The 24,975-nt window shown below is 51.4% G+C and overlaps 3 protein-coding genes and 1 long non-coding RNA gene across 6 annotated transcripts; 2 read left to right on the top strand and 2 right to left on the bottom strand.

Annotated features, from left to right (window-relative positions):
* The first annotated feature begins 2,590 nt into the window (after positions 1 to 2,590).
* On the top strand, positions 2,591 to 6,850 carry DHPS (deoxyhypusine synthase). Of its 3 annotated transcripts, none has more exons than XM_059062796.2 (9): positions 2,591 to 3,202; positions 3,763 to 3,927; positions 4,146 to 4,267; positions 4,349 to 4,445; positions 4,534 to 4,620; positions 5,286 to 5,391; positions 5,462 to 5,565; positions 6,422 to 6,547; positions 6,632 to 6,850. In XM_059062796.2, exons 1-9 carry the CDS (start codon positions 2,996 to 2,998, stop codon positions 6,725 to 6,727), a joined length of 1,110 nt encoding a protein of 369 aa, XP_058918779.1. In that variant the 5' UTR covers positions 2,591 to 2,995; the 3' UTR covers positions 6,728 to 6,850. The 3 variants fall into 3 exon arrangements, with proteins under 3 accessions (XP_058918779.1, XP_058918780.1, XP_066888716.1); XM_067032615.1 differs by lacking the exon at positions 2,591 to 3,202 and adding an exon at positions 3,264 to 3,373; XM_059062797.2 differs by lacking the exon at positions 3,763 to 3,927 and having other exon boundaries at positions 2,818 to 3,202.
* On the bottom strand, positions 6,739 to 10,644 carry WDR83 (WD repeat domain 83). The gene is made up of 9 exons (XM_059062802.2): positions 10,461 to 10,644; positions 10,257 to 10,377; positions 10,069 to 10,174; positions 9,751 to 9,799; positions 9,540 to 9,666; positions 8,517 to 8,584; positions 8,312 to 8,420; positions 8,119 to 8,233; positions 6,739 to 7,043 (listed from the first exon to the last, which is right to left on the bottom strand). Exons 1-9 carry the CDS (start codon positions 10,561 to 10,563, stop codon positions 6,894 to 6,896), a joined length of 948 nt encoding a protein of 315 aa, XP_058918785.2. The 5' UTR covers positions 10,564 to 10,644; the 3' UTR covers positions 6,739 to 6,893.
* WDR83OS (WD repeat domain 83 opposite strand) lies at positions 9,164 to 24,586 on the top strand. Its single transcript, XM_059062808.2, has 4 exons — positions 9,164 to 11,004; positions 23,383 to 23,488; positions 23,991 to 24,088; positions 24,183 to 24,586. Exons 1-4 carry the CDS (start codon positions 10,955 to 10,957, stop codon positions 24,247 to 24,249), a joined length of 321 nt encoding a protein of 106 aa, XP_058918791.2. The 5' UTR covers positions 9,164 to 10,954; the 3' UTR covers positions 24,250 to 24,586.
* Positions 11,070 to 24,065, bottom strand: LOC131756054 (uncharacterized). Its single transcript, XR_010840425.1, has 3 exons — positions 23,982 to 24,065; positions 22,726 to 22,852; positions 11,070 to 13,527 (listed from the first exon to the last, which is right to left on the bottom strand). It is a non-coding gene; the product is annotated as an uncharacterized lncRNA (long non-coding RNA).
* Positions 24,587 to 24,975: the final 389 nt, after the last annotated feature.

Raw genomic sequence — 24,975 nt, 5'->3', positions numbered from 1 at the left:
CCCTAGAGGAGTCAAATCCATAGCGACAGAAAGCAGAATGGGGGTTACTGGGGGCTGAGGAGAGAGAGGGAATGGGGAGTTAGTGTTTGATGGGTAAGTTCTGGAGATGAATGGTGGTGATGGCTGAACAACAATGTGAATGTACTTAATGCTTCTGAACAGTGCACTTAAAAGTGGTTACAATGGTGAATTTTATGTGTATTTTACCACAATTTTAAAAATTGGAGAAAAATAGGGTTTCCCTGGTGGCGCAGCGGTTAAGAATCTGCCTGCCAATGCAGGGGTCATGGGTTCGATCCCTGGTCCAGGAGGATCCCATGTGCTGCGGAGCGACTAAGCCCGTGCGCCCCAACTACCGAGCCTGCGCTCTAGAGCCCGCGAGCCACAACTACTGAAGCCCGCGTGCCTAGAGCCCGTGCTCCACAACAAGAGAAACCACCGCAATGAGAAGCCCATGCGCTGCAACTAAGAGTAGCCCCCGCTCGCCACAACTAGAGAAAGCCCACGTGCAGCAACGAAGACCCAAGGCAGCCAAAAATAAAAAATAAATTTATTTTTAAAAATTGGAGAAAAATAAATCAGAGCCTCTCAGTCCGTTTTAAAAACTCTCCTATTGTTTCCCAGCCTCTTAGAATAAAACCCACCCTCCTTACTACAGCACACAGGGCCCTGCCTGGTCTGGCACCTTCTGCCCTCTCTGAATTCATTTCTTCTCAACCCCTTCCCCCTTCATTCTTCATGGATCACCCTGACCTCACTGTGTGTGTTTGTCCATTTTTGCCAAGGTCCCAATATGTGCCCCCGCACTGTGCAGGGTAAAAGGAACAGTGTGAAACCAGACAAAATCCTGCCCTCACGGAGCTGCTGTTCTAGTCAGGGAACAATGAACAAGAGCAAACAAAATGTATTAAGTGCTGTGAAAGACAACAAAAGCAAGGTAAAGGTGAGAGCAGGTGGTCAGGGCAGGCCTCTTGGAGGAGGTGACATTTGGACTGAGGCCCAGAGGAGAAGGAGCTGGGGAAGTGGGTGTTCCAGGCAGAGCAGCAGGTGCTTCGCCCCTTGGTCAGGAAAGAGCTTGGTGGGTTCTAGAACAGCCAGGAGGTCAGTGTAGCTGGAGAAAAGTGAGTGAGGGCAAGTGGTGGGACACGAGGGCAAGTGGTGGGACACGAGGGCAGGCAAGTCAGTGCCTTCTCAGGCCACAGTGAAGAGCTCGGATTTTACTCGTAGGAGGAAACCACAGTAACAGCGTTTTAACAGAGAATGACATACCTGATTTTTGTTTAAGGAGCTCTCTGGCTACAGCTGGGGGATGGACTGAAGGGGAAGGTGCCCAGCATGGAGGCTGTGGGGATGAAGAAAAACACCTGGATACAAATATTGAATCATGTTGCACACCTCAAACTAATATAACGTTATATGTCAACTACATCTCAATTTAAAAAAAAAAAAGAAGGGCTTCCCTGGTGGTGCAGTGGTTAAGAATCCGCCTGCCAATGCAGGGGACACAGGTTCGAGCCCTGGTCTGGAAGATCCCACATGTCGTGGAGCAACTAAGCCCGTGCGCCACAACTACTGAGCCTGCGCTCTACAGCCCACGAGCCACAATTACTGGAGCCCGCGTGCCGCAATGAAGAGCAGCCCCCGCTCGCCACAAGTAGAGAAAGCCCGCTTACAGCAACGAAGACCCAATGCAGCCAAAAGTAAATAAATAAGAAAACAAAGAAAAGCACCTATTTTGTAGGTAGAATTTGGCAGACATGTGGAGGGATGGATGTGGGGTGTGAGAAAAGGGGAAACATCAGGCTCAACCCCCCAGTTTTCAGCCTACTAGATGAGTGGAAGGTAGGGCTGTTTGCAGAGATGTGGCAGACTGCAGGAAGATCAGGATTCGGTGGCGAGGGAACGGAGGCCAGGAGTTTGAGATCCAAGTGGGGGCTGTCAAGGAGGATATTCTGTTCCTCTAATTAAGTAGGCTCCTTTTTAGCCTCAGGTCCTTTGCACTGGCTGTTCTCCCTCCCAGTAGGAAGAAGATCTGGCCTCCCCCAGATCTTCACATATGGGGCCTTTTCTGACCTTGGCTGAAATGTCACCTCCTTGGCATCCTTCCCCAACCACCTCTCCCTCCAAATAAAATCACCAACTCTTCCACCCACCCCCAACCCCATGGATTCTCACATCAGCCCGTTTAATTCTACATAGCACTTACCACTGTTGTTACCCTTCTAGCTCCCCAGACTGTGGGCTCCAGAAGGGCAGGGTCTGCATTTTGTTCACTGATAAATATGCAGCACCCAGCACAAAGCCCAATGTATAGTGTAGACTCCATAAACTGCAGAGTGAGTGATTAAAGGGGTCCCTCTGGACCAGACCCTACGCATGGTTTGGAGGACCCATGAGATACAGACACCACCTTCCAGGATTTCAGTCTTGCTGGAGGGAAAGAGATGTCAGCCCTGGAACTCAGAGGAGGTCTCCCAGAAAAAGGTCAGGGAAGGCTTCCCAGAGGAGGTGACAGCTGCAGCTGCCAGCGGAAGGAAGACCAGAAGGTTATGCAGCATGTGGAGGCTCTAGAGATTTGCAACACACGAACAGGGATCACTATCCCATTTGACGAGAGACGCTCAGAGGCAGAAACTATCTGATACTTCCTGGTGATTCGAATTCTGTCCAAGGGCGACGTCTAAGAAGCCATCCTCTCTGGCAGGACAGAAACGAATGGGCAAGTGCCACGCAACGCGGTGGGTCTCCAAGCGGGCTCCTCATTCATCTGAGACCGAGAACACGAGAAACAGGAAATAATGGCTCCTTGAGGCTTCCGTACTACGGAATACACAAGCAAAGAAGGCTGCACCCTGGACTCCCGGCATCGGCGGGTCATGCGACATACACAACTTCCGGCCCTCCGCAGGTTGTGCGTGCTGGGGTTTAGAGGTGTTCGAGGCCGCCGGAGGCCTTGCCTAGGGCGGCTCTGATTTGACAGTGCGGCCGCAGGAGCATGGAGGGTCCCCTGGAGAGGGAGGCGCCCGCGGCGGCACTGGCCGCCGTGTTGAAGCACAGTTCGGCACTCCCGTCCGAGACCGCCCAGGTCCGGGGCTACGACTTCAACCGTGGCGTGAACTACCGCGCGCTGCTGGAGGCCTTCGGCACCACTGGTTTCCAGGCCACCAACTTCGGGCGCGCGGTACAGCAAGTCAACGCCATGGTGAGGCCTGGGTGGGACTTCCTGGGCTGAGGGGGCGCGGCCTCCAGTAGCACTGTGGGGTACTTGGGGGCGGGACTTCCCTGGGAGGAGGTGTTTTTCGTTGGAGAGAGACGGGGACCCCCTCCTGGGCGCGAATTTTTGTGCTGGGGAGTGGGTTGAGACTGATTCTAGGTAGGGGGCGCGTTATAGGCAACATGTGCAAGTATTCTGGAATGGGCGGAGTCTGGGGCTAGTCCGCGAAGTTGAGGGAGGGATTGAAGGAGGAGCCTAAGGCAGGGCGGGACCTGAGGTTGGATTTGCTTTTCCCAGTGGGGAGAGGGGCGGGACTGCAAAAGTGATTCCTGAAAAGGGGCAAAGCCTGAGTGTGTGACCTGAGACTTGGGCTGCGGAAAGGGCGGAGCCTGCACAGGGGTGTTCATTCCCTGGTTCCAGGTAGAAGTGGTCCCATATCCCTCAGTGGGCAGGGCCTGGGCGCGGAGTCTGTCTCTGAAACCCATCTGGGGTCCTTGGGCTGCAGTTTGGGGCCAGAGGTTAACTCGACTCTGCCCTTATACACCTAGATAGAGAAGAAACTAGAGCCGCTGGCTCAGGATGAAGACCAACATGCAGACCTGACCCAGAGCTGCCGCCCACTCACCGGCTGCACCATTTTTCTGGGCTACACATCCAACCTCATCAGTTCGGGCATCCGTGAGACCATCCGTTACCTCGTGCAGCACAACATGGTGGGGACCTGGTGGGGTTGTGGCCTTGGCCTCTCTGGGTCTTAATGGGCAATAAGATTACTGATCATTGAAGTGAGATAGGGAACTATGGATCAGTTTTGTTTTGCAGCAGAGCTCCGCACACGGGTCACTGGATGAGAGTTGGGAGTTAGGAGTCCTGCCTGGTACGAAAGCAGGGCCCCCATTCCTTGGCCAACCTCACTGCCTTGTGACTGCAGGTGGACGTCTTGGTGACCACGGCTGGGGGTGTGGAGGAGGATCTCATCAAGTGCCTGGCGCCCACATACCTGGGCGAGTTCAGCCTCAGGGGGAAGGAGCTACGTGAGAACGGGATCAACAGGTGGGGGGCCCTGAGTGGTGCTGGGTAGGGGAGCCAGGCTGAGGGTCCTGGACCCTGATGCCCACAGCCTCCTGTCCCCAGGATTGGAAACCTGCTGGTGCCCAATGACAATTACTGCAAGTTTGAGGACTGGCTGATGCCCATTTTGGACCAGATGGTGCTGGAGCAGAACACGGAGGTGAGGCTGGAGGAACCTGGGGTGGGGGGTGTGTGGCACGGTGGGTGTCGGGGAGGTGCCGCTGCCTGAAGCTGATGTCTCCTCCTAGGGTGTGAAGTGGACGCCTTCCAAGATGATCGCCCGGCTTGGCAAGGAGATAAACAACCCAGAGTCAGTGTATTACTGGGCCCAGAAGGTGAGGGGCTGGGTGGGGGCAAAGTTGCCAGGCTCTGGTATGTGTTGTTTCATCTTTACAGCCACCTGGGGAGTTGGTAGTATTCTTATCATTCTCACTCCTAGATGAGGAACCTCAGAACGGAGAGGTTAGGCAATTTGCCTGAGGTCCCACAGCTGCTGAGTGTGGTCCTTGTATTCTGGCTCTACTCCTAGACTACTGGGAAGCAGTTGGGGGCAGTGCTTAGCAGCCCCCATGGGGCCTGGTGTAGGGTCCCATGATCCTCAGAAGCTATGGGGTCCAGCAATCAGCAAAACAAGAGCTACCATTCTTTTTTTGTTTTGTTTTGTTTTGTGGTACACGGACCCCTCACTGTTGTGGCCTCTCCCGTTGCGGGGCACAGGCTCCATACGCGCAGGCTCAGCGGCCATGGCTCACGGGCCCAGCCGCTCCGCGGCATGTGGGATCCTCCCGGACCGGGACACGAACCCGTGTCGGCTGCATCGGCAGGCGGATTCTCAACCACTGCGCCACCAGGGAAGCCCCAAGAGCTACCATTCTTTATGTGCCAGGCACAAGTGAAGTTAAGCTCCCTGCCCAGAACCAGGCAGAGAGGAGGGAATGCTCCCAGACTGCCCCTGCAGGGCTCTGAGCTCTAACTGCTCTCCTGTCTTGCTCTTTCCCAGAACCACATCCCTGTGTTGAGCCCGGCACTCACAGATGGCTCACTGGGTGACATGATCTTTTTCCATTCCTATAAGAACCCAGGCCTGGTCCTGGACATTGTTGAAGGTAAGGTGCTGGGGCCCCAGAGGGAGGAGGGCTGACTGGGCCCGCGGCCTGACACATCCCTCTTTCCCAGACTTGAGGCTCATCAACACACAGGCCATCTTCGCCAAGCGCACTGGGATGATCATCCTGGGTGGTGGCATGGTCAAGCACCACATTGCCAACGCCAACCTCATGGTGAGCAGGGGTGGAGTGTGCGCCCTAGTAGGGGGTGGCACTCGGGCCTGTCACGCAGACAGGCCTGAGTACTAGGCCTATGCCATGTGCTGGGTAGGCAGCTATGGACTAGACAGGCCAAGACCCCTGCCCTCCTGGCACTGATGTTCTAGTGGGGGGAGATAGCAAACAGGTGACATGCGTATCAGGTGGCAGTAATTGCTACGGAGAAAAATAAGGGAGGATGACGAGATGGCAAGTGAAAGGGGTGCTGTTCATAAAAGGGAAAGCTTCCCGGGAAATGTGACCTGCGAGCAGAGGTTTTTCAGGGGGTGGTTCCATGAGCCATGTGGCTGTCTTGTGGGGTGGGGGCGAGACAGAATTCCCAGCAGAGGGACCAGTCAGTGCAAAGGTTCTGAGGTGCCTGATGTAGGTCAGGGAACAGCTAGGAGGCTGGCGAAGGCGAGTGTGGGAGGAGGTGAGGCAGGAGGTGACAGGTAGAAAGTGCAGGGCCTTGAGGGCCACTCAGGTGCTCTCAGGCGCTCTCTGGCTGCTCTGGGGGGAACAAATGAGGGGACCAGGGTGGGGGCCATAGAGAGGGGAGAGGTAAGTTGGATTTGGAGGTCTTCAATAGAGCTGGTGGCAGACGTGGGAGGGCTCTTGCTACCTAGGAGGCGAGTCTGGAGCAACACTGCCCACTGTCTGCCCAGCATTCCGTGAACCCCTCACTCTGCCCAGATGTTGACGTAGGGCCCTTCCCTTGGAGTGAGGGGCCGCCAAGGGCTTCCTTCATCTGGAACACGTCCCTCACCCTCTAGCGACAGTGCCCTGCCTTGAAGTCTGTGTGGCTGACAGCCCACTCTGCCCCTCCCTACAGCGGAATGGCGCTGAGTACGCTGTCTACATCAACACAGCCCAGGAGTTTGATGGCTCTGACTCGGGCGCCCGGCCAGATGAAGCTGTCTCTTGGGGCAAGATCCGGGTGGACGCACAGCCTGTCAAGGTGAGGGCCGGCCAGCCAGCTGGGGCACAGGGTCTCCTGGTGTACGGCCCTGGGTCCCGTGGCTCACCTGAGTCCCCCCCGTAGGTCTATGCTGACGCCTCCCTGGTCTTTCCGCTGCTCGTGGCTGAAACCTTTGCCCAGAAGGTAGATGCCTTCGCGCCCGAGAAGAACGAGGACTGAACGCTGCACGGTGCAGCCCGAGGGAGGCCTCACCACCTCCTCTATTTATTAGTTTGCAGACCCAGCTCCTCCCAATTCCTTGGTCAGCAGCATGTCTAGAATAAATGGTCTCAGTGGTCCTCAGGCTGTGTCTCTCTCTCTGTCCTTGGTCGGGGGTCCCCTGGCTTCAGCCTGTGCCACTCTCAGCCTCGTAGGTCTCTTCCCGCCAGCACTGGATGCTGCCCCCCATGGCGGTCAGCAGGCAGGGCTCCGTGGGGTGGTAGGCCAGAGACTGCACCACACTGGGACCTACAGGCAGGGCCAGTGCCAGGGCACCCTGTGGAGCGAGGGGGTTGCGAGTGTCACCAGTGTGTCTCCCTCCCCTCGGCTGCTTCTCCCCCGCTCTCAGCCACATGCGTCTAAGTGCTTCCGAGACACTGTAAACTTAACCAGCCACAAACTCAGCCCCTCGGTCACTCTGTCCTTCTAGGTGCTCAGGTCAAACATCTTGAATCTTTCTCTGACATCTCACATCCCTTTGTCGGTAAATCCTCTTAGTTCTACCTCTAGACCATGCCCAGAGATTGCTGATTCTCTCCACCTTCACAGCCACTACCCTCCTCCACGGCCAGCCACACATGGGTCCCAGCTTCCCTCCTCCTCTGCCGCCATCTGGGCTTCACCCGCCCACTTGATAGCCTCCATGCCCGCTCCCTTCATCACCCTGCAGTCATAGCTCAACAAACAGAGTTCTTCAAGCAGGCCGCCATTCCTCTTTCCACCTGGAAAGTGTCCCTTCACGTGCCCTTCCCTTCAGGGTGACTTCCGGTCTACAGGAACCTTGAGAAGTAGGCAGAACATTGGCACCTTCTTAGTTGCCAGAGGGAGAGCTGGCCCCTGGACTCTCCTGTGTCCCCCGGTTCCCTCCATCCTCTTAGGAGGCTTACTTCTCTGGCCAAGCCCCAGCTCTGACCCCACTACGCCTGGCTGGTCAGTTCACATCCTGACACCCCCACCAGGCTGAGGCACATCAGGACAGGGCTCACAGGGCTTGGGGGCTGGATACCGCAGGGATGCTCAGAGGTAGCTCAGATTTCCTGAATGACTACAGCCCTGTCTCCCCTCAGGTCAGATGCCACTATCCACTCCTCCTACCCCAGGCTCAGTCCCAGTGGCCCTGCCTGACCTGGATTCTGCTGCCGCCGATGCCATCCAAAGTGCTTCTATCTCCTGACCAGTGCGTGTGTGCCACAACCCCGAGCCTTAGCACATGCTGTGCCCTTTGCCAGGAATGTTCTTGCCTCGTCCCCTCACTCACTCCTTTCAGCCCCCAGTTCTAACAGTACTCCCTTATAAAGGCCTGGGAGTGACTCAGGTAAGGATAGGGCAGGCCCCCCGGTGCAGAGGCTCACCTCCACCAGGTCCCAGAAGAACACCTTCCCGTCCTCGGAGCAGCTGACCACGTGCGTGTCACGCTCGCTCAGGCAGCAGTCCAGCTTGTACTCCTGGTTCTTGTGGCCCGTGTACCTGGGTGTGAGTGGCATCAGTGGGGGTTTGGGGCCTTACTGGGAGTGGGGGAGGGGCCCCACAGCCCTGAGGACTCACTCGCCCAGCAGCTCCCCTGTGTCCTTGTCTAGAAGCCGCAACGTGGAGTCCAGGCTGGATACCAGGGTGCACTGCCCGTCCCGGCTGAAGCAGGTGCAGGTGATGGGGCCTGGGGGAAGGGGAGGGGTGGGCAAGCAGGTCAGGCTGGGGTGTCCCGTGCTGCCCCCACCTTCCCTGCCTGCCTCACAGCCCCAGCCACACTCACTGCCCACGTAGTCTGAGAAGAGTTGCCCCATCCTCAGGTCATAGCGCCTTACCCGGCCATCTACAGAGCTGCAAGAGAGGGTGGATCCAGCTGAAGCATCACAGGGGCCAGTAGGTCCAGGGCTCCAGCTTCAGTGTTCCTGTACCCTCTCACCTGGTCAGGGCCCTGAGAGCAAGGCTGGGTGCCTGCCCTTCCTGGGCACCCTTCACTGTCATGTCATGTTCAGGACCGGCCACAGAAAACATGCATTGAAGTGAATTCATGAGTGGAATTCGGAGGCACTGGCTTTGACTCAGCCCCAGGGGCCGATCAGGTCCCACTGCATCTGTTTCTGATTTATACTGAGCTCCTTCTCTGGGCTACGCCCTGTGTGGGAGCTTGGGACACAGCTGCTACCAAGCCAGGAGCACTTGCTGCCAACGTGGAGCCTTGCTGACTGAGGGTAATCAGCTCCCCGAGGAGGTGACGTTTGAATTGGTACTTGAGGGTGAGAAGGAGCCAACCATGTGCAGTCCAAGGGGGGACGTGGGGGAACTGGGTAGGCCACCAGGCCACGCAGCCCCAATGCCCCCAGTGGTGGTATCGGCACTCCCTCAGGTTGTGGCAACATTTGGGCAGCCCTGCATAGGATTTTTTTTTTTTTTTTTAATTGTCTCCTACAGGTAGAATATCAACTCTATGTAAGCAGGGGTTTTTCCTTGTTTTCCTATCTTTTCACTCCTGTATGCTCATTGACTGACAATGTGACCTGCAGGTGGTGCTCAAACACACTCTGAATAAGTAGTAGAAGGGTAGCCCAGGCAGAGGAAGAGCAATTGCAAAAGTCGATCCTGGGGTGGGAGCACGTGTGGCATATTTAACAGAAATGAGCCCGGGGAATGAATAAAAACTGAGAGCACAACAGAGACCAGACCATGCAAGGCCTTGTGAGTGCAGTGAGGAGAGTAGATTTTAATCTAAGTACAGAGACAGCTATGATCCCCAGTGGCACCTGGAAAGGGGCAAGGTCCTGGCCCCACTCACCCTGAGAGGACCTCATGGTCTGACACCTTCACACTGGATACGCCATCCTTGGCTTCGTCCAGCGTCTGTATGGGCTCAGGTCTCCGCGAGCGGCAGTCCCAGCAGCGGATGGTGGAATCGATAGAGCCTGTGAGGTCGGCATGAAGGTGGATCAGGTTTGGGGGGGGCTGGGGCAGCCCCCTGCGCCCACCTGCCTAGGCCCCGGACTCACCAGACAGGATAACTGTGGCCTCTTCATTAAACTGCACTGTGTTCACCTTCTGCAAAACAGGAACAGCAGCTTAGAGAAGGCTGGACTTTGGAGGATGGGGATAAAAGCAGGGTTCTCAGTGCAAGTTAAAGTAAGGGAAAAGGCTAGGGGTAGGGGAGGTGAAAGTTTTTGGAGGAGCTGCAAGGACAGGGCTTGGTGAAGGCGGGACCGTGGGGAAGGATCCTTGCGCTGTAATTGCGTGGGGAGGGGTGGGTCCCTGTCACCACCTACACGCAATTCAGGTCCGTTCTAACGAGGCCCTTTCTTGCTTGCACTCACCCCCGCGTGACCCCGGAATTTGCGCACGACCTGCCCCGATGCCACATCCCACAGCACCACTGCCTTGTCCCCGCCGCCGGAGCAGAGACTGCTGTTGTCAAAGGAGCTAGAGGGCAGAACAGGGAAGATCAGCGTCTACCTCTGATCTCGGCCTCAGCGCCTCGATCCCGGCCTGGCCCCCGGCTCACCCTGCCGCGTCCAGCACCTCGTAGCCGTGGCCGCTGTACGTCCGCAGTAGCGTCCCTCGCAGCGGGCTCCACAGCTTCAGGGTCTTGTCGCTGCCGCAAGTCAGACAGTAATTGCCATCCACTGGGGAACACCACGAGGGGGTTACTGGGCCGCCGACTTCAGGAGGCGGAGGTAGGACCCGGAATGAAGATAAGGGCGCTCACCATTAAATCGCACGGCTCGCACCGCCCTCTGCCCGCAGTCCAACGTCTTCAACAGTTTCTGAGGCAGCTCCGGGCTCCGCGGTTTTGGCTCGGGGAAAGCCATTGCTCCGCCCTCCCTTCCTCGCCACCGTACAGTAGCCTGCACTGAGACTTTCTGCCCTGGGAACCCACGCTTTGGTGTAACCTTATTATTGTCCTCCATAGTCTACTTCCTATTTCCCACTTCCGGGTTCAACGTTTAGGCTTTTTGGAGAAAGCGTTGGAAACACTGAAGCTTGTTTCCAGCTTCTCGGTTTCTCTCCCCACGTCCTGTTTTCTTGGAACATTTTTGGCTTCTTCGAATTTTCTGTCCCCTGGATGGGGGGAGTTCCAGCACTCGCCGGGAGGAACGGAAGCGCGAGGGCTGAGGGTGTTACTCTAAAAGCCATCCTCCGTTTCTATTCTGGAAGCCGCCGGAAGCTGAGACTCCCGCAGCGGAAGAGGCGCGCCTCGCTATGTCCGCGAACAATATGTCGGACCCACGGAGGCCAAACAAAGTGCTGAGGTGAGGATCCTAGTTGTCATGGTGTTAAAAAACAAAAAAAAACCAAAATTCAGCTATAAAATTTAAAGATATAATTGGATTTATCAAATGATTCATGAATTGGGCAGCATCCCATCTAGCAAGTAGAGGGGAGCGCTAAAGGGCTACAGAAAGGGAAAGATTTTTTTAAAGGCAAGGCAAGGAAGTCATAATAAGAAAAAAGCGTGATTTCAGATTAGGTCATTTCCCTTTCGGGGAAAAAAGGGTCTTATTAGGTGGGGTTACGTCGTCTTCCTTTGGGAGGATGGTGAGGGGAGAGGACCCATGTGACCGACTACTTCATTGGTGCTGACCAGAAAATTCCTGACTGACTGTTTAAGACTACATTTCTGGAGGAGGTTGAAGCTTCGGTTAGCTTAGGTATTGAGCCCTGCTTTGGTGGCTTGGCCTAGCATAAGGGACTTCATTTTTGGCTTGTGGTTTTCTCTTTAACAGTGCCCCCTCCTCCCACCCTCCCCCCACCCTCCCCACCTTACTCAGACTCTCAGCTTAACTGAGAGATGTGATCAAAACTTAAGGCATGAGTGCCACTCTCAGCTGCTGCTCTGAGGTTCTTGCAGTTTTTCTTGTTCCTTTGTGTGCTAACCATAGGTTATGATGTTTTTGCTTAACCCCTGTGATAGTCACAGGTCCTGGCTGGCTTCAGGTTCACAGTTTTTAAGTTGGTCATTTTTTTGTTACTTTTCTGATGTTCGAGTCTTAAGAAGACCTTTTGCTTGGTGGTTAGTGGCAGTGAGTATGCATTTAAAGCTTTTGAGAGATTAAGTGCACCAGGGAGATTATTATAATAAACAGGATAATTCACAATGTTTGGAGTGCACTTTGGAGCCATGGTCCGCAGGATCCAAACCAGGCAAAATCAGATGCATCAAAGAAAGTTCCCATTGGGAATTCCCTGGGGGTCCAGTGGTTAGGACTCCACGCTTCCAATGCAGCAGGCATGGGTTCGATCCCTGCTAAAAAAAGAAAGTTCCCGTTGAAGGAGTCACCTTCTTACCGGCTTGTTCAGTGATTTTATATAATAGAGTTTCAGCTAATCCAGAAGGGTCAATCGAGGTGCAGCAGGTGGTATTGACCACAGCACAGACACTCCTTGCTCAGCTAAAAGATAATCAAGGGCTATTCTAATTATAAAGAGCAACTTTGGCCAGAGAATCTAAGGATCTTTCTTGGGCTGATGGCCCTGCCGAAGGAAATGAATCCTGAGTCATGAAATCCTCATCGTTATTTTTTTAAAAAAATTTATTTATTTACTTATTTGGCTGCGGTGGGTCTTAGTTGCGGCATGTGGGATCTTCCTTGTAGCATGTGGCATGTGGGGTCTAGTTCCCTGACCAGGGATCGAACCCGGGCCCCCTGTCTTGGGAGTGTGGAGTCTTAGCGACTGGACCACCAGGGAAGTCCCACTCATCATTATTTTTAACTTGATGATGTAAATCCAGGGGATTTGACCAATGAGGTGTCTTATTTCCCTTGTGGAATGTTAGGGGCCCAGTTACATAACCTAAGAGGTATTGCCCCCTGTGCACTGGCTATCTAGGCATTCAGAGGCCCAAAGAGAATGATAACCACCATGGACAAAAACGGACCCTATGGGGACACAAACCGTTCCCGTTAAGTAGGTACTGTTAATGGATTCAGTCACAGGAATTACTGCATTTACCCATTCCAACCAAGTGTCAGTTAGGTTTTCAGCACATATGGGAAGAGAATCTCCCATCCTGAAATAAACTGTTGTTCTAAATGCCTTGCAAAGATGGTTGCTGCTGGTGAGATCTCTTAGTGATTGGGGGAAAATCTGATCTAGATTATCATGGGAACATGGGGGTGCAAATGCACTAAGATATACTAGGTAATTGTGTCTAACTGAGTATGTAAGCTATGATGGGAGAAAGGAAACAACAAGGCATAGGTTGTTCTGGCTGTACAAGTTGAGCTGCGTAAGAAATTTTTAGGGGGTTCGATTGTAGTTTGCTGTGACTTTGAGAATAGAAGAGAAATTGGTCACAGGAATTGGAATCTTTGTTGACAAATCCATCAGTCTGAAAGCTCACCTCCCTTAGCAATGGCCTGAGAGAGAAGGGTGAAAACATCTTTCCAGGTCAATACCAGAGCAGAGAAAAGAAAAAGGAGGAAGGGTTTCACGTTTAGTTAAAGTATGGTCTATAGCTGGCGTCCGGGACAGAAGCAGTCCACCTTGATGTCAGCTGCTTCTCTTCCTCATCAGTTAGATTCAGAGGTCTCCAGCGTCTGTACAGGACTAGATGTCTGGTGGAGCCTTTCTTAGCTGTGAGATGTGTACCCAAGGCTCAATGCCTTCTAGTTTTGCAGCAGTGTCAGTGGTTAGGAGCACTTGGTGAGCTCCCTTCCAATGGGCTTGAGGGCTGTCTTCCTCTGATGACATTTCCATAATACCCAGTCACCAGGCTCCAGACTGTGACCAACAGAATCCTTTGAACTGGGATCTGGGAAGGCTTCTTTAACCTGTCAATGACAGGCATAAGACATGAAAGACTTATAGTAGGTGGTCATACTAACATGAGATAGTAAGGGATCAGCAGAAAGGTGTATACCAATGGACACTGGTCTCCTGGTGACTATTTCATGTGCAGTGAGTCTCTGTTTTCCACAGGGGGTACTGGGAACAGTTGGCATGGCCAGAGGCAATACCTTAGGCCAAGGGAGTCCACTAGTTTTAGCAAGTTTAGAGATTTTTGAGGATCCCATTAGTTCTCTCTACCTTGCCTGATGATTGAGGGTGATAGGGAAAGTGATAATTCCAAGAAGTTTGCACGGTTTTCATTAAGGCTTGTCTGGTTTGCCCAGTGAAGTTGGTGCCTCAGTCACTGGAGACTGTGGAAGGTATACCTCGCCTGGTAAACACATTTTCTAACAGCTTCTTTGCCATTGTGAGGGCATCAGCCTTGTGGCAAGGGAAGGCTTCAACCCATCCTGAAAACATACATACAATAACAAGAGCTTACTGATAACCCATACTAGGTGGCAGTTGAATGAAGTCCAGCTGTAGGTGCTCAGAGGGTCCAGAGGGAGGAGGTCTGAGGCCTCTGGGAACAAAAATAGTTTGTCCAGGGTTATGAACCTGACAGGTCAAACATTGGTGGTAAACTGTTTTTGTAATTTTGTGTCTCCCCACCAATGTCTGTTCATCACGTGAGTCATCTTAAATGCACTGTGTTGGGTGAAGGGATGCAAAAACTGAAAAATGGGGTTTGCCGTGGAGCTGGGAAGAACCAAGTGGCCATCCTGGGTTTCCCATAGCCCCGACTGTTCATTTAATTTACAACCATTGTTTGTGCATCTTAATTTCTCTGCCAGGGAATTCCCTGGCAGACCAGTGGTTGGGACTCTGTGCTTTCATTGCTGAGGGCCAGGATTCAATCCTTGGCGGGGGAACTGAGATCTCACAAGCCGCCCATGGTGTTGCCAAAAAAGAAAAAAAAAAAAAGTCTGTTCAGGAGCAGACTGGTGCCATGTTACAAGGACATCAGGATGGCCACAGTCAGGCAATGAGGGGTCAATTTTTGCTGAAGCAGAATGGTCTTCATCCATATGTGCCTTATTTACTTATTTACTGGCTGCTCTGTGCGGCTTGCGAGATCTTAGTTCCCCGACCAGGGACTGAACCTGGGTCACCACAGTGAAAGCACCCAGTCTTAACCATTGGACCACCAGGGAATTCCCAGTGCCATAATATTTATAGACTCTGTTGCTGCTGTCTTTGCATGAAAGTCAGCTAGGGCATTCCTGGAACTCAGGTTCAGTCCTTTTGGTCTGAACCTCAATTTTAATGACAGCAACTTCAGAAAGTAAGAGAATAGCAATAAGAAGGTAGTTTATTTGTTGCCCTTTTTTAAAAAAAATAAATGGATTATTTTCATCATTTTAAAAAACATTTATTTATTTATTTTTGGCTGTGTTGGGTCTTCGTTGCTGTGCGCGGGCTTTCTCTAGTTGTGGCGAGTGGGGTCTGCTCTTCGTTGTGGTACGCGGGCTTCTCACTGCAGTGTCTTCTCTTGTTGCAGAGCACAGGCTTTAGGGGCGTGGGCTCTAGAGCGCAGGCTCAGTAGTTGTGGCGCACGGGCTTAGTTGCTCCGAGGCATGTTCTGCCCGGACCAGGGCTTGAACCTGTTGTTCCCTGCATTGGCAGGTGGATTCTTAACCACTGCACCACCAGGGAAGCCCTGTAACCCATTTTTTTGTTTTTTTTTTTTGTTTTTTTTTTTTGCGGTACGCGGGCCTCTCACCGTTGTGGCCTCTCCCGCCGCAGAGCACAGGCTCTGGACGCGCAGCCTCAGCGGCCATGGCTCACGGGCCCAGCCGCTCCGCGGCATGTGGGATCTCCCCAGACCGGGGCACGAACCCGCGTCCCCTGCATCAGCAGGCGGACTCTCAACCACTGAGCCACCAGAGAAGCCCTGTAACCCATTTTTGTTTGGGGGCCCAGAGGACCTAAGAAAACCCCTTTGTTTCCATCACATCCCCAAATCATGGATGACCCCAAAGGCATACCAGCTATTGGTATAAATATTAAGTCTATCATCTGATAACTTGCTGCTGTAGTTTGTGGAAAGTTTCCCTTTCAAGTTATTCATATTGGTTAGTAATATCATAACCAGCTTGGAAACAAAGTATCCCTTTTTCGTTTTTAGAGTAGGACCCATCAGCAAGATTAGATCAGGATGTTCTTTTTTTCTGCGCGGTAAGCGGGCCTCTCACTGCCGTGGCTCTGCCGTTGCGGAGTGCAGGCGCAGCGGCCACGGCTCACGGGCCCAGCCGCTCCGTGGAATGTGGGATCCTCCTGGACCGGGGCACGAACCCACGTCCCCTGCGTTGGCAGGCGGACTCTCAACCACTGCGCCAGCACGGAAGCCCCGATCAGGATGTTCTTACCTGGCAGTCATAGGGCTCACCTTTGTCAGGCAGGGGTGGTGATGTAGCAGGGTTAAGGACGTTGCAACATTTAAGATATTGAGTAGGTAGTGGAAGCAGAAGGATCTCATAGGAGGTTAATCTGCTTGCAGAGAAATGTTGAGTCATTTCAGAGTTAAGAAGACTTTGGACGGCATGAGGAGTTTGTAAATAAATGCCATTACCTAGGGTTAGATCTGCTGAGGCTCCTACTAACTTTGCAGCTGCAGCTATAGCCTTAAGACAGTTGGTATAGGGACTGGCAACTGAATCCAGTTATATGCTGTGGTAGGGAACAGGCTATGTTTATTGCTATGCTCTTGTGTATGCATTGCCAGGGCTTGCTTATCTCTTTCATGCACGAATAAGGTGAAAGGTTTTGAGTACTTAGGTAGGCCTAGGGCTAGCGGTTCTTACAGCACTTGTTTTAGTCTTAGAAAAGCCTGCTTATGTTTATCTTCCCTAGGAAGGGGCTCAGGGACTAAAAGTTTAGTAAGTTCATAGAGTGGGAAAGCCAATAGAGAAAAATTAGGAACCCGTAGTCTACAATAGCCAATCAAGTCTAGAAATCCACAAAGCTGTCGCTTAGTTATAGGCATAGGACATTCTTGGTTTAGCCTAATCCTTTTTGGAGATAGCTGGGTTCCTTCAGCACTAGGTAATGAACAGTATATAGAGATAATTGTAATTTTTCCTTGGAGAGTTTATGTCCCCTTTGTCAGTGGAAATAATTAACAACCAACCTATAATAAGAATTTTAGGGCTTCCCTGGTGGTGCAGTGGTTAAGAATCTGCCTGCCAATGCTGGGGACATGGGTTCAATCCCTGGCCTGGGAAGATCCCACATGCCGCAGAGCAACTAAGCCCATGTGCCCCAACTACTGAGCCCACGTGTCACAACTACTGAATCCCATGTGCCTAGAGCCCGTGCTCTGCAACAAGAGAAGCCATGACAATGACAAGCCCGCGCACCACAACGAAGAGTAGCCCCCGCCCGCCACAACTAGAGAAAGCCCGCGCACAGCAACGAAGACCCCAAACAGCCAAAAAAACCCAAATAAATCAATTCATTTTTTTTAAAAAAAGGATGGGCTTCCCTGGTGGTGCAGTGGTTGAGAGTCCGCCTGCCGATGCAAGGCACACAGGGTTCGTGCCCCAGTCCAGGAGGATCCCACGTGCCGCGAAGCGGCTAGGCCCGTGAGCCATGGCCGCTGAGCCTGCGCGTCCGGAGCCTGTGCTCCGCAACGGGAGAGGCCCCAACAGTGAGAGGCCCAAAAAAATAAAAATAAAAATAAAAAATAATAAAAAATAAATAAAAATTAAAAAAGGATTTTATTCAAGCCGTACTGAGGACTGTAGCCCAGGAAACACAGATTCAGGAAGCTCTTGAATTGTGTTTTGCCAGACTACAAAATGGCAGAGGCTTATATAGGCAAAAACTGCAGTTACATAACTTGTTTGTCAAGAATTATAATTGGGGCTTCCCTGGCGGTCTAGTGGTTAAGACGCCACGCTTCCACTGCAAGAGGCACTGGTTTGATCCCTGGTCAGGGAAGTACCACATGCCACGAGGTGCAGCCAAAAAAAAAAAAAGGTATTATAACTGGAACTGGCAAGAAGTAAGGGTGCCTGTCAAGCAAGGGTTGGTTGGGGTCTGAAGTGGCTGTATAGTTACAGTGGGAGATCTTGAGACCATAAGGTTGCAGTTGGCAGCTGCTAGCAGATATTGTCTTGAGAATAGCTAGTGGTGTAGTTAAGTTTGATACAGTTCAGAAAATTCAAGTTCTCAGTGATGAAGGAATATATCCACATCCACAATGACCACCTGGCTCCATGTGGATGCCTGAAGCACACTTCTGTCTTGTCAGAACAAAGAACAAACATCAAACATAACGGTACATTCCTTCGAGGTTTCAAGAGACAGATTAGCACATACACAGTGAGTCAGCATGACCTTAGTTTTGGGGAAGGGAACCTCATCTTCAAAGGAGTTGATGCATTAGCATCTTAGGGATGGGGTGAATGGACATTTATCCCTATCTTCAAAGTGGACATTCTGAACAGTCTGATAACTGTATTCCTTTTTTTGTCTGTTTGTTTTAATGGTTAAAGCAGATGTACAATGTCTGTTTGACAGGCCACAAGACGGTCTGTCCTAATTAGCAAAAAGTTCAAGCCCAGGGGACTTCCCTGGTGGTCTAGTGGGTAAGACTCCGAGCCCCCAGTACAGGGGGCCCGGGTTTGGGGAACTAGATCCCACATGCATGCTGCAACTAAGAAGTCCAAATGCCGCAACGAAGATCCCGCATGCTGCAACTAAGACGCGGTGCAGCCAAAATAAACAAATAAATTAATAATAAAAAAAAAAGTTCAAGCCCTGTAATGTATGAGCTAGGATGACTTCCCTATAACTCAATCTGTGAAAATTTCTTCCATCACTTCTCAGCTAACTGTTTCAGCAGATACATGAAGTCTTTTATGGATGCCTCTTTGGTTACTGAGCACAGCAAGAGGTCGTCTGCCTATTGTAAAAAGAGTTGATTTCCCCGGGACTGGCGGGTCCTTACATTTTGGTGGAGCACTTGGGAGAAATAAGAAGGGGCCTCGGTGAGCCTTTGAGGCATGACTGTCCAGGTGTATTGCTGATTGTTCCAACTTAAGGCGAACAGATATCAGCTGTTGGGGTCTACAGGGGTGCTGAAAAAGGCTGAACCAAGGTCTACAACAGTGAACCATTTTGAGTCTGGTGTCACTCATGACAAAAGGGTGTTCTGGGTTTGTGACAACTGGGAAATGGGGAATAACTATCTCGTTAATAGCTCTTAAGTCCTGAGGGGAGGGATAAATTGGGAGACTGGAAGTGACAAATACACACTACTATATATAAAATAGATAACTAATAAGGACCTACTGTATAGCACAGGGAACTCTACTCAATGCTCTGTAAAGACTTAAATGGGAAAAGAATCTAAAAAAGTGGATATATGAACATGTATAACTGATTTACTTTGCTGTACAGCAGAAACTAACACAACATTGTAAATCAACTCTACTCCAATAAAAACTAAAACAAACAAACAAAATCTTTCCCTGGGGGCAAAAAGGAAAAAAAACTCTTAAGTTCTGGAAAAATCTCCATCCTCACCCATTAGGTTTCCAGGCTGGCAGGATCTGTGTGTCATGGGGGCTAATACAGGGCATGATTACTAACTGGGAGATGAGATCTTTTGTTGCAGGTGTGAGGCTTTGTGTGGCTTCAGGCTTTAGTGGATATTGAGGTAATTGAGGAAGAGGTTTAGTTATGTGTCTCTGAATCTTTATAGGCTCTGTACTTTTTATTTTCCCAGTGTCAGTATTAGAAATAACCCACAGAAAAAAAAAAAAAAAGAAAGAAATAACCCACAGGTTTTTGGGCATCTCAATTAAATTAGGGGACTTTTGTTGGAATCCTTCCTCTTATACGTCAAGGACAGATTGTAAGAACGTAAAAGAACATCAGGTTCAGGTTGGTCAGGAAATTTTATGGTGAGGTCTCCATTGGAAACAAAATGCATTAGCCCTTTTTTTTTTTTTTTTTTTTTTGCGGTATGTGGGCCTCTCACTGTTGTGGCCTCTCCCGCTGCAGAGCACAGGCTCCGGACGCGCAGGCCCAGCGGCCATGGCTCACGGGCCCAGCCGCTCCACGGCACGTGGGATCCTCCCTGACTGGGGCACGAACCTGTGTCCCCTGCATCGGCAGGCGGGCCCTCAACCACTGCGCCACCAGGGAAGCCCTGTATTAGCCCTTTTAACTTAGAAAGCAGATCTCTACCTAATAGATTGACCGGGGCTATGTCACATAGCAAAAAAGAATGCTTTTCAGTCAGAGGTCCCAGAGTCATTTGTATTGGTTGAGGTAGAAATTCTCTCTGAACGTTTATTAGCTGCTTCTACTAAGGAAACCTCTTTTTCACTCTGAGGGATTTGTCGTCCTATGGGAGTGGGGTTTAAAGTAGAAAGTGTAGGGACTTCCCTGGTGGTCCAGTGGGTAAACTCCATGCTCCCAATGCAGGGGGCCCGGGTTTGATCCCTGGTCAGGGAACTAGATCCCGCATGCGTGCCGCAACTAAGAGTCTGCATGCTGCAACTAAAAAATAAATAAATAAATAAAAGTAGAAAGTGTAGCTCCATTATCGACTAGAATTTGTCAGGGTTTCCCATTAATTTTAATTTTAGTTTCCCCTTGGCTGTTTAAGGGAATTACTGATAACAGCTTACTGGAGAATCCCTCGGAATACTGAGGGGGTAGATGTGGGGCACTCAAGTTGAAGAATTTGCATAAGACCTTTGAGGACAGTCGTTTCCAGTGTCCCAGTTGATTACACGTGAGACACTGGGCCTCAGGCCAGCATTTTGATGGTGGACCCCTAGGAGGGCGTTATGGTAGGTCTCTTGCCTTGGAGCTTTTGTACCTGTAAGGCCAACAACTTGGAAAATTTTTGCTTGTGGTCGTTTCAAAGTGTTCAGCTATGGTCACTGGCTCCATCGGACTGGTGGTCTCCCATCCTATTTTCTGTCTTTTTATCAATGCACTAATCTCAGGAGATAATCTATTTGCAAATAGGGCAGCTAAGAGCAGGTTGAGTGACTCTTTTATATGGGACCCGAATGCCATAGGAGGAGGGCTTCCAAGCGTGCCTTAAAGTTGGCCTGATTCACCTTTCTTTGGTTTGCATGTTTGAATAATAGACCGATCAGTTGGGGTAGGAAAGATTCTAGGAATGGCTTATAAAAGGTCAGGTGCTGTTTTGCCAGCTTTTTCTGGTTGAGGATCTTGAAGATCATCCTCTGGGTTTTGCCATTCTGCTTCCTGTGTCCATTTGGTGCTTCACCACGTCCTACCTTCATGTGCACAAGCTGATAAAGATTTTGCAGCCTGGGGTCGAGGCCCTGATAATGACTCCAGATTCTTCCAAGAACTTTTGGGGTTCCTCCCTAGGTTTAGGAAATGCCTTAACTATGGCCGTTAGTTCCATCTTTGACCAAAGAGTGAAAGATACCCGAGGAGGTTCGTCTGCAACCTTGAGTAGTTCTCTCTTACATGGTAACTGTTTAATAGTCCCTTCAGAGTGGAAAAGCAGTTCAGAAAGAAAATCAGTAAAACATGAGTACTCAGGTAAAGAAGGAGAGAGGGGCTTCCCTGGTGGCGCAGTGGTTGAGAATCCGTCTGCCAGTGCAGGGGACATGGGTTCGAGTGCTGGTCCGGGAGGATCCCACATGCCGCGGAACAACTAAGCCCATGCGCCACAACTACTGAGCCTGCGCTCTAGAGCCACAACTACTGAGCCCGCGAGCCTAGAGCCCGTGCTCCAAAACAAGAGAAGCCACCACAATGAGAAGCCCGTGCACCACAACGAAGAGTAGCCCCTGCTCTCTGCAACTAGTGAAAGCCCATGTGCAGCAACGAAAACCCAACGCAGCAAAAAAAAAAAAAAAAAAAAAAGCCTTATTAAAAAAAAAAGAAGAGAGGAGAGCATTAGGAGTCATGTCAGCCCTATCCTTTTTTGTTTTAGGTACTTCTTGTGTTTTTGATTTTTCATTAGCCTTTTTGTAACCCATCTTTTAATGAAGCTATTTTGGAAACTTGAAGCCTTTTGGAAGCTTCCATATACCAATGAAAATAGGTATCTCATTCTGTTTGCTTAATTTGGAAACCTTCACTTTCAAGGGCACTTTTTTCTTTTAAATAAATTTATTTATTTGTTTTTTGGCTGCGTTGGGTCTTTGTTGCTGTGTGCGGGCTTTCTCTAATTGTGGACAGCGGGGGCTGCTCTTCATTGCAGTGTGTGGGCTTCTCATTGTGGTGGCTTCTCCTGTTGTGGAGCATGGGCTCTAGGCCCTCGGGCTTCAGTAGTTGCAGTGCGTGGGCTCAGTAGTTGTGGCTCGCGGGCTCTAGAGCTCAGGCTCACTAGTTGTGGTGCACGGGCTTAGTTGTTCCATGGCATGTGGAATCTTCCCGGACCAGGGCTCGAACCTGTGTCCCCTGCATCGGCAGGCGGATTCTTAACCATTGTGCCACCAGGGAAGTCCCTCAAGGGCACTTCTGAAATAAACAATCTTGTCTCACTGACACATTCCCCACAGTGGCCACTGTATTCTAGGTTGTTTTTAGTAATGTTTTGCCATTTTTGTAGATATTTACAGCTTTTGGGATTATAGTTCTTAGACATAAAAAAGGCAGGTGTGCTGATGGGTGGAATGCTTGATTCATTAAAGGTGAAAGCTCCCATCTTTCTTAGCTGGCTTTATCTACACAAAGCAAGACAGACAAACATGAATACCTTAACATTTCCAGCTGTAACCAGTTACTGCAGCCTGGCCAGGAAAAGGCCCTGTGCGCACCACCACCAACTGTCTACACAGAACCTGGGGCTGGGGGAAAGGATTGAACCAGCAGACTCCAAAAGCGGATTGTGGGCTGATTCCAAATGAATGGGGAACTGCAGCTGCCACCAGGAGTGCCCAACGTGGAATCTGGGAAAGGATCCCAAATAAATGGGGAACAGCAGACCATACCGCGAGCAGTTCCTAACATGGAATCTGGGAACAGAGCCAAGGCTGGGGGTTTCCAACCAAATGAGGAACCATGGTCCGAACTACCAGCAGCTCCCAACATGGAAGCAGTGATTCCAGAGAAATGGGGAACTGGCTGGAAAGCCAATTCGATTGGGAGTGACACAAAGAGAGCAGAGCTCAGAACTGAGAGAAACTCACCCATGGCCCCCAGAAACGGCGAGAAAGACAGTGGACTCAAAAAGGGGTTCATGGGTACCATGCTTATGTTTCTCGTTGTCCCCGAATGCTGTCAGGTTCACTTTGGATCCTGTCGCTGCCACCAGATCTGTTGAAAAAACAAAATTCAACGGAGTAAATTTTAAAGATCTAATTGACTTTATCGAAGGCTTCATGGATCAGGCAACATCTCATCTAGCAAGTAGAGGGGAGCGCTAAAGGGCTACAGAAAGGGAAGGGTTTTTAAAGACAGGACAAGGAAGGCATAAACAGAAAAAAGGATTATTTCAGATTAAGTCACCTCCTTTTTGGGAAAAAAGGGTCTTATTAGGTGGGTTACCTCTTCCGTTGGGGGATGGAGAGGGGAGAGGGGCCCATGTGACAGACTGCCTCATTGGTACTGACCAGAAAATTCCTGACTGACTGGTTAAGACTACATTTCTGGGGGAGGCTGAAGCTCCAATTAGGTGAGGGTACTAAGCCCCAGTTTAGTGACATGGCCTAGCATAAGTGACTCCATTTTGGGCCTGTGGTTTTATTTTTAACAATGGGAATGGGCCCCGCATTGTGGGTTGGAGGCCCAGGGTAGCACCTGCCCATCCTGGGGGCAGAGCTTGAGCACCCCTGACCCTGCTGCAGGTACAAGCCCCCGCCGAGCGAGTGTAACCCAGCCTTGGATGACCCAACACCAGACTACATGAACCTGCTCGGCATGATCTTCAGCATGTGTGGCCTCATGCTCAAGGTGGGCAGGGCTGAGTTTCCTTCCCCGTAGCTCTGCCCGACAGTGGGGAAGGCATGGATTCAGAATGAAGCAGGACCAGTGCTGAGGGGGCAAGGCTGGGGTGATGCTGGATGAAGAAGGCTAGAGCTGTTGGGGAAGCCAGGTGTCCGGGTCAGGGTGGCACATAGGACGTCAGTCTGAGGGTGGGGCCAGGCTTTAATGCAACTTGGTGGGGACTGGTGGAGAAAATGTGGGGTCTGTAGCATGATGGGGGATGTCAAGGGCCAGGCTCCTTAGACCTGAGGGGACATGGCGGGGTCAGAGATGCAGGACAGGGAGTAGGACCAGAACTCGGGTACCTGGAGTTAACTACGGGGGTCTGGAACTGAGACTCCTGGGGCTCAGGGTTTGATCTGCATCAGGTGGAAATGGGGTTGGAACAGGTGCCTGGGAATGGCCCTTGTGGGGGCCCATTGGGGTGCCTCTCACCGACCTAACCCACCCATCCACCTACCTCTTCCAGCTGAAGTGGTGCGCTTGGGTCGCTGTCTACTGCTCCTTCATCAGCTTTGCCAACTCCCGGAGCTCTGAGGACACTAAGCAGATGATGAGTAGCTTCATGTGAGGCTGGATCTGGAGAGGGAGGGACTCCTGGGTGAGGGGAAGGGGACCCCAAGCCTATCCATCCTGGACTGACACCTCTCTCCCATCTCAGGCTGTCCATCTCTGCCGTGGTGATGTCATATCTGCAGAACCCTCAGCCCATGACTCCCCCCTGGTGATGTCAGCCTAGAGGGGTCACATCCTGGACCCCTCTATCCACCTTACGTCCTAGGCCTGGCCTGTGGCTGCTCAGCCTCCTGCCTTCAGCTGCAGTCCTGGGCTTCCCTGGGTGAGGTAGTCTTGGGGCCTGCAGCTGGATGGAGGGAACCTGGCCCTGTCCTTCGGATCCCACTTCGCTGGAGCAGAGAGGGGAATCTCCTAGGCCTACCCCTCCTGCCTTCCTTCCCCACCCTGCCTGCTGTTGGGGGCGATACTATCCATGTTTCTAGGTGTACCCACTCATTTTCTTGTTGAAACCAGTTAATAATAAATTTTTGCATTCTGGTTGTTCTCTGAGACCTCTCTCTCCTTCTGTGCATTGTCATAACAGGCAGAAGGGCTCCAGTTCCTCCACTCAGTCAGGCTTGGGGTGAGGTCCCCAGTCTGGAGGCTTTTGGTTAGTTCACTTGCTTATTTCACAAGACTCCCAGCCTTAAGTCAGCTGCCAGAGACTGAACAGTGATCCCTGCCCTCTAGCAACTCAGCAGACAGCCCTGCTGATCTAAGGAATCTGTGCTTTGGTTTTCTTATCAGAGGAATGGGGGTATTGTCAGCAAATCGGATGGACTGGTAGGGGCTGGGGGAAGGCATGAAAGACTGAGTTCTCTCCCACCTGCCATGTTTTCGCTCCTCATCAGAGGACACCGGTATCTCTCGAACAAGGCTGGATGCCTCCCCTCCCCAGC

The sequence above is a fragment of the Kogia breviceps genome, chromosome 4 (assembly GCF_026419965.1).
Source record: "Kogia breviceps isolate mKogBre1 chromosome 4, mKogBre1 haplotype 1, whole genome shotgun sequence".
Lineage (NCBI taxonomy): Eukaryota > Metazoa > Chordata > Mammalia > Artiodactyla > Physeteridae > Kogia > Kogia breviceps.
Note: the sequence above shows the minus strand (reverse complement) of the source record. Positions and strands in the feature narration are given on the sequence as shown.

What these genes read in the sequence shown, in the direction of transcription:
- DHPS (XM_059062796.2), top strand. Translation starts at nt 2,996, where the DNA reads ATGGAGGGTCCCCTGGAGAGGGAGGCGCCCGCGGCGGCACTGGCCGCC. An exon ending in TACAGCAAGTCAACGCCATG is followed by an intron (nt 3,203 to 3,762) that starts GTGAGGCCTGGG and finishes TTATACACCTAG; the next exon opens with ATAGAGAAGAAACTAGAGCC. An exon ending in CGTGAGAACGGGATCAACAG is followed by an intron (nt 4,268 to 4,348) that starts GTGGGGGGCCCT and finishes TCCTGTCCCCAG; the next exon opens with GATTGGAAACCTGCTGGTGC.
- WDR83 (XM_059062802.2), bottom strand. Translation starts at nt 10,563, where the DNA reads ATGGCTTTCCCCGAGCCAAAACCGCGGAGCCCGGAGCTGCCTCAGAAA. An exon ending in AATTCCGGGGTCACGCGGGG is followed by an intron (nt 9,800 to 10,068) that starts GTGAGTGCAAGC and finishes CCTGTTTTGCAG; the next exon opens with AAGGTGAACACAGTGCAGTT. An exon ending in GACCATGAGGTCCTCTCAGG is followed by an intron (nt 8,585 to 9,539) that starts GTGAGTGGGGCC and finishes CCTCTCTTGCAG; the next exon opens with CTCTGTAGATGGCCGGGTAA.
- WDR83OS (XM_059062808.2), top strand. Translation starts at nt 10,955, where the DNA reads ATGTCCGCGAACAATATGTCGGACCCACGGAGGCCAAACAAAGTGCTG. An exon ending in AGGCCAAACAAAGTGCTGAG is followed by an intron (nt 11,005 to 23,382) that starts GTGAGGATCCTA and finishes ACCCTGCTGCAG; the next exon opens with GTACAAGCCCCCGCCGAGCG. An exon ending in TGTGTGGCCTCATGCTCAAG is followed by an intron (nt 23,489 to 23,990) that starts GTGGGCAGGGCT and finishes TACCTCTTCCAG; the next exon opens with CTGAAGTGGTGCGCTTGGGT.